Source organism: Xyrauchen texanus, chromosome 6, assembly GCF_025860055.1.
Source record: "Xyrauchen texanus isolate HMW12.3.18 chromosome 6, RBS_HiC_50CHRs, whole genome shotgun sequence".
Lineage (NCBI taxonomy): Eukaryota > Metazoa > Chordata > Actinopteri > Cypriniformes > Catostomidae > Xyrauchen > Xyrauchen texanus.
In genome coordinates this window covers 12,555,707-12,563,628 of record NC_068281.1, presented here as the reverse complement: position 1 = coordinate 12,563,628, position 7,922 = coordinate 12,555,707, and the positions used below count along the sequence as shown (strand labels likewise).

General features: G+C 36.9%; 1 protein-coding gene across 1 annotated transcript; it reads left to right on the top strand.

Moving 5' to 3' along the window:
* Positions 1-727: 727 nt before the first annotated feature.
* ccl20l (C-C motif chemokine 20-like) lies at positions 728-2,285 on the top strand. The gene is made up of 4 exons (XM_052129307.1): positions 728-866; positions 1,328-1,445; positions 1,718-1,792; positions 2,008-2,285. The coding sequence occupies exons 1-4, from the start codon at positions 785-787 to the stop codon at positions 2,114-2,116; spliced, it is 384 nt and encodes a 127-aa protein (XP_051985267.1). The 5' UTR covers positions 728-784; the 3' UTR covers positions 2,117-2,285.
* Positions 2,286-7,922: the final 5,637 nt, after the last annotated feature.

Here is a 7,922-nt window from a genome sequence, read left to right as displayed (position 1 = left end):
ACTAACAAGATTAATTACTGTAAATATAATCTTTAAGTGTACGCTCTCCCTTTATGGTTAGATTCCTGTATTGAGATGTTTTCTAGGTCACGAAAGCTGTGCATGTTAATTTGTTCTTTTGCTCTGAGGGGGAAATTGTCATTCTCACCACTAAATGGGTCATGGTAAAGACAGGGTTTATCTAATCCTCACAATGCATGATAAACAAATTTCCCTGTAAACACATTTGGTAGCTTGAGATAAGGTGTCATCAATTGCAAATTGGCTCAGTCATACCTGTGATCATGCAATTACATCTGATAAAGCTAATATCTCAAACAGCTTAACAAATGAATAAAAACAAATATAAGAGATTTATGTGTCAGTTTTACAATGCTAGTCTTTAGCAGGATAAAAATTAATAGAATAGAATAGGGGCTGCTTCAAATTGCAAATTCATATATACAATCAATGAGAGTTGGTACGCAATTAAATGATTACATCAGAACCTCTCCTAAAATAACTCTCCTATGGAGAAAACCCCATGTACACAAAAACCATCTTACATGGAATGTGTGAAATTTCTCATAATACTAAGTGGAAGGTTGTCTAAGATCACTCTGCACCATGTCTGTGGTTGAAACTTGCTTTGTAAGCATTGCAATTTCAGCCCATACTGGCTTTCCTGTCCCCATTTTTGACCCAGCATCTGATTTGTGATTTCTATGATGCATGCACCTGATCTCATCTCGAACTTGTATATAAGGCCCTGCACTGAAATTACAAACATTTCTCTCTGACATAAATGTCTCCCATAATGTCTCTGGCCACCATCACTCTCGTCAGTTGCATTGTCCTAAGCTTGGTTCCTCAAACTCCAGCAGCATGTAAGTTTATCATGGATGTAAATGACATTTTTCCATTTTTTTTACAAAATATGTTTTGTCATCGATGTATTCTATTGTGTCATATTTAACAGTACTGCCTTTCAAAGCCTATATGTAGTAACTACGCCAACACTGAAACTGAAAAAAATGGTTTGAGAAAATAAGCTATTTGATTGTCATCAAATGTGAATTATCACATTTTCATGCTATGTTTTCTCTGAATCTTAGCATAGTTGAACCAAACTTGTCTGTGTCACAGCACATATAATAGTCTAAGAGACCCGATTTGACTCCGTTGAAATTAATTTGGACAAAATGTACTGCATAGTTACTGCATTTTGGCTTTGTGGTTCAGTAAAAGACTGTTTTAACTGCCTGATCCAATATGGAGCAATTTTATTTGGGTCTCTGAAGGCTCAATCTGTAAGACTAATATTATGTGTATGTTGGTTTTATATCAGATGGGCCGCTGAACTACGCCTGCTGTGTGAAATACACTCGGAATCCTTTGCCCTTCGGTTTAATCAAAGGCTTCATCATGCAGAGCTCCCGTGAGGTGTGTCGCATAGATGCCATCATGTGAGTCATCCTTATCTGACCACAGGAATGAGTCGGGGTTCACCCACTTACCCACACAAAGTGGTTACACCAACACAGGCATATTTAACCATACATTTAAATATGACGGTGCACAACTTACAAAAATGTCCTATAAGAATGCAGTGGGATATCAATGAGACCTGTGATGTCATACAATAATATAAATCATAATAAGCCACATTCAGAATAATACTGGTTTGTTAGCATTGCTTTGCCTCTGAAATTGTATGCCATGGTCTTTTTCTTCCTAGTTTTTTCACCAAGCATAAAAAGGTGTGTGCGAGCGCTGAGGATGAGTGGGTGAGAGCAGCACTTTCACGTCTGAAGTAAGGAGGTCAAAATTAAAGTGTGACATTGCAAACAACTTACATCAAATCTGTGAAAAATGTACCATGGCAACATTTAATGTAACATTTGTTTTCTTTGAGAACTGAAGAACGTAACAAACACAAATCCATATTAGTTAATTATTTTTTTTATGGTGGTCAAATTAGTAACTGACTTCTATTCTAACATTAATAGATTTCTGTTGTCTTTGCAGGGCCAGAATAAATAAACTGGCACTGTCTGGATCTCATCAGCACCACATCAGTGTTGGTATGAACAGTACGATTCACACCAGCACCAGCACTAGTACCAGCAGCCCATGAAGCTTTTTCAGATAACTGTGATTTTAAGTAATTCATTTGATGGCATTATTCAATTCTGCCTAAATATTCTTCTATGTCTTCTATGGAACTTTATTTTTCTACTTTTAAATATCTTGTATTAAGTCTGAAATAAAGAGATTTCTCCTACACAAAAATTTTGAAATATATGAATAAAACATTCTAGACACAAAGCACACAAAGTCTTTAAGAGGCTTTATTCTATATCACTTTTCAAGATAGGTTAGTTCATGAAAACGACATAGGTGGACATAACTTAATTTGACAATCATTACTTTTAACACAGCATTCATCTCTCTGTAATTTAATATAACCCATAGCACATCTGTTTAAGGGGGTCTGATTTTGCTACATTAGAGATGTTCATGATTGCAGGGTCTTTGTCATCCTCTGTCTTATGAGCTCTGGATACAAGTGTCCCAATTTCAAAATTGTTCATCATCTGAGGGGGAGAAAGAGAATAAATAGTATTGGACTTCAAAGGTTTTTGCAGTAGTTCATTATATGAGAGTTTCACCTCAGAATATTGTTCCAATTATAACCTGAAGATCCTTATGGAGTTGGACTAATGGGTATCGACACTCTTTGCTGCTCTGGTAAGTAGACATCCTGAATGATGTCTAGAGCCGCACTGCTTTCCCTGAAGCTATGGCAAATGGTCTACAGCACTTTTTTAACCTTAGCGGTTTTCAAAGCACTTTACACTGTGACTCATTCACCCATTCTCACTAACCAATGACAGCAGAGCTGCCAAGCAAGGCGCTAGCCTGCAATTGGAAGCAACTTGGGGTTCAGTGTCTTGTCCAAGGACACTTCAGCATGTGGAGTCATGTGGGCCAGGAATCGAACCGCTAACACTGCAATTAGTGGCCAACCCACTCTACCACCTGAGCCACAGCCGCCCTAGTTTTACCCACTGACTGTCCACCCTGTTATTGTCCACCCTGATGCAGCCCACCTAACCCAAGGAAATCTGAAAATGCCAAGTCATTTAGCTTGAACTTTTATGATTTGTACAATTGTGAGTGAGAAACCCTAATCGCAACCACGACGAGGTTACCCCATATGACTCTAATCTCCCTAGCAAACTGGCCAATTTGGTTGCTTAGGAGTCACTCAGCACTCAGGGAGAACAAGAAAAAGAGAGAGAAAAAAGAGAAACTGTTAATATGAATGTATAGACAATCCATTCCAATAATCCGATTCACAAAAAGAATGAAAGCTTGTTACAACAGTGCTGCCATCTAGAGTTGAAACAGATTACAGTGTGGTCTTTCTTGGATGTGTCTGTGTTTACAATTGCTATGCAAAAGTTGTGATATTGGTATTAATGGTTGTTTTGACTTACAGCTCATTAAAATCAAGAAGCTGGGCAGCATTGTTGTCAAACACCTCAAATTGATGTCAAGAGGTCTTCAGGTGTCCAGTGGGGGTAATAGTGGGGGTCTCCTTTAACATCAAAACCATGTCAATCCAATTCTGCTTGTATTCTGGAAAAACAAAATGATAATAACAGAACTTACTGTAATAATTTGTGAACGAATACTTTAGGCCATTCATACAATAAATACTGATGGGAACATTTGTAAGGAAAAACTGAGTATGGTCAAAATGCATTTGTGCATGGAACTACTTTCTTACATCACAGATCAGAGTCTGCCATTACTGGTTCAAAATAAATTATGTATTCAAGCCTCTCATAAACATCACTTTAGAACTACTAGTATCACATATTGGGCTGTTTCTAATATGTGTGTGTGTGTGTGTGTGTGTGTGTGTGTGTGTGTGTGTGTGTGTGTGTGTGTGTGTGTGTGTGTGTGTGTGTGTGTATGTGTGTATGTGAGCGTGTGAGTGTGTAGCAAATGAACCCATAAGGATAGTAAAACCCGAAATGTTTGACCTTGTGAGGACATTTTGTCAGTCCCCATGTGGAAAACAGCTTATAAATCATAATAAATTATGTTTTTTGAAAATGTAAAATACAGAAAGTTTTCTGAGAGGGTTAGGTTTAGGGGTAGGGTTAGGGGATAGAATATATAGTTTGTACAGTATAAAAACCCTTATGTCTATGGAAAGTCCCCATAAAACATGGAAACACTACATTTTAAACACTAAATTCATCATTCCTTATACTCAGTTATACAGAGAAAATGCCCTATATACAGGTGAAACTCGAAAAATTAGAATATCGTGCAAAAGTTCATTAATTTCAGTAATTCAACTTAAAAGGTGAAACTAATATATTATATAGACTCATTACAAGCAAAGTAAGATATTTCAAGCCTTTATTTGATATAATTTTGATGATTATGGCTTACAGCTTATGAAAACCCCAAATTCAGAATCTCAGAAAATTAGAATATTACATGAAATCAATAAAAAAAAGGATTTTAAATACAGAAATGTCGGCCCTCTGAAAAGTATAATCATGCATATGTACTCAGTACTTGGTTTGGGCCCCTTTTGCATTAATTACTGCCTCAATGCGCGTGGCATGGATGCTATCAGCCTGTGGCACTGCTGAGGTGTTATGGAAGACCAAGATGCTTCAATAGCGGCCTTCAGCTCTTCTGCATTGTTTGGTCTCATGTCTCTCATCTTTCTCTTGGCAATGCCCCATAGATTCTCTATGGGGTTCAGGTCAGGCGAGTTTGCTGGCCAATCAAGCACAGTAATACCATGGTCATTGAACCAGGTTTTGGTACTTTTGGCAGTGTGGGCAGGTGCCAAGTCCTGCTGGAAAATGAAGTCAGCATCTCCATAAAGCTTGTCTGATGAAGGAAGCATGAAGTGCTCTAAAATGTCCCAGTAGACGGCTGCGTTGACTCTGGACTTAATAAAGCACAGTGGACCAACACCAGCCGATGACATGGCTCCCCAAACCAACACAGACTGTGGAAACTTCACACTGGACTTCAAGCATCTTGGATTGTGTGCCTCTCCATTCTTCCTCCAGACTCTGGGACCTTGGTTTCCAAATGAGATGCAAAATTTGCTCTCATCAGAAAAGAGGACTTTGGACCACTGAGCAACAGACCAGTTCTTTTTTTCTTTAGCCCAGGTAAGACGTTTGACATTTGAAGCCCATGTTCAGGACCTGTCTGTGTGTGGTGGCTCTTGATGCAGTAACTCCAGCCTCAGTCCACTCCTTGTGAAGCTCCCCACACATTTGAATGGCCTTTTCCTGACAATCCTCTCCAGGCTCACGGTCATCCCTGCTGCTTGTGCACCTTTTTCTTCCACACTTTTCCCTTCCACTTAACTTTCTATTAATGTGCTTTGATACAGCACTTTGAGAACATCCAACTTCTTTTGCAATTACCTTTTGAGGCTTTCCCTCCTTGTGGAGGGTGTCAATGACGGTTTTCTGCACAACTGTCAGGTCAGCAGTCTTCCCCATGATTGTGAATTCAACTGAACCAGACTGAGAGACCATTTAAAGGCTCAGGAACCCTTTGCAGGTGTTTAGCTGATTAGAGTGTGACACTTTGAGCCTACAATACTGAACCTTTTCACAATATTCTAATTTTCTGAGATTCTGAATTTGGGGTTTTCATAAGCTGTAAGCCATAATCATCAAAATTATATCAAATAAAGGCTTGAAATATCTTACTTTGCTTGTAATGAGTCTATATAATATATTAGTTTCACCTTTTAAGTTGAATTACTGAAATTAATGAACTTTTGCACGATATTCTAATTTTTCGAGTTTCACCTGTAGATGATGCTGAGTTATTAATAAATAATGTCAAAAAACAAATATATGATTGTGTACTTGTGTACCAATGTACTTTTGTCACTGATGCAGTCTGCTATGTTAGCGATTATAATGTTTAACATTACCCTTGTTTAATTCAGTCTATGTGTTTACCTAGCTTGTTTAATACAGTAGTATATCCCCACTCACACACACAGCCATAGAGTGTACGCATACACTACGTGATGTGACGTTAGTCTTGTAGATTAGACTAGTCTGGGTGCGCATTTAGATTTTAACGCTTTCACTGTGATTTAGTCTATGCAGTTTTTGTAATGTCAACAATAGCCAGTATTTTGAAACCTGGTGTACTTTGCTTGACTGCATGTACCTTGTGAAGTTAAAACAAGTGTTATTCTTTGACAGAATCATTTCATTTTGAGTCAGATTTCCAGTGTTTTGGTAAAGTTAGTGTGTGCAGAGAAAGATATGTTCTATTTTGAAATGAAGAGTTAGTATATATTTAACAAAATGCGTTTTTGAGAAGAAAATTATCCATTTGGCCAATTGTGTTTTGTAGGTGTGAGTCTGTGTTAAGAGTTTAGAAAAAGTATCTGAAGTATGGGTAAGCGCTTGTTAGCCACATCAGTGTAATGGAAAGTAGCCAAGATCAATTTTAAATAAATTTTCAATTTATGTGAGCATAATTCATCATGGTACAGGTTTGCATCTAATTCACAATTGTCACATGTTATTTCAGCATTGCATAACTAACAGTTACAGAACAGATGGCTTGTGAAAAAAGTTCACATAATAAATAACTTGCATTAGTCATCAAATTATAAGAGCACATAAATCAAACTCTTGAAATCCAAATAAATATTAATTAATAAATACATTAGATCTTTCAGTATTTCATACAATGATAAATTACTATAAATCTTAATAAATGAAACTAAACAAGAAAACTTAAATAAAAAAAAAAAAATAGTTCAAATACAGTTTTAAGGGAAAGCTGTTGACAGTGGTGTGGAGTCTGTGGTGTTTATATTCACTGCCAGTCTGAGAAATGAACAAGCAATATTTTATTAGTAAAAACACTTCCTGCTACACATTTTATCATTTAAATCATTATGTTGACAATTTTAGTATCTTATTTTGGTAACATTTTATAATTAGGTTACATTTTATTAACATTAGTAAATGCATTAGGTGACATGAATCAATAATGAACAATACAAAGTTTGATTTTAGAAATGTGTTAGTATGTGTTATTAACCAAGATAACTAAATGCTCTAAAAAACATTATTCATTGTAGTTCATCTTAACTTTGTTGTTATATAATGTTAACAAATGTAACCTTATTGTAAAGTCCACTCTAATGTAATGTGTGTGTGGGGGTGTGTGTGTGATTTCTGTGACTTACTCCTTCAGTTGAAGTCTTTTAAACTCCTGGATCTTTGTTTTCACCCAGCGCTCCCTCCAGTGGCTGCATCTCAAACCCTCAGTTGTGAAGAAACTGTGTGTCAAGACAAATTAAGTAGAGGAATTTAGGATCTGTATGTTATTTAAATAATGATGATGGTGGAAAAACAAAATAGATATTTTTTGTCTATTGAAATACACTTACATGACTGCATTGACGCAAGGAGGATCTCTTTTTTGAAGTTTGAATCCTGTTATAGGTAAAGTGATTACTTCTTTGGAGACAGCTTTGCAGCATTCATCAGGCTTGTTATGTCCATCTGGTAGTGAATGAAGGAGTTAGATTAGATCAAATACCACACAATTAATTTTGTAGTAAAACATCTACAGTATACTTACTTGTCCTCATGATCATCATTGACACAATGACTGAAATAGCAGCAAGGCTTATCATCGTCTTCTGATTGAGCAGCATGTTGTGTTCTCTGTAGAGGTCCAAAGGTAGGCTGTTAATTTAAAATGAGATGCTCGCTAACTGACACCTCTTGCTCCCACTGGCCCCCTTTATATCGTCCAAAAAGGTACTCTTAGTCAAATTACCACCATATTTGCACACGTTTTCTTGACGTTTTCTGGAGAAACACCCCTCTGCATTCATGCTTAAT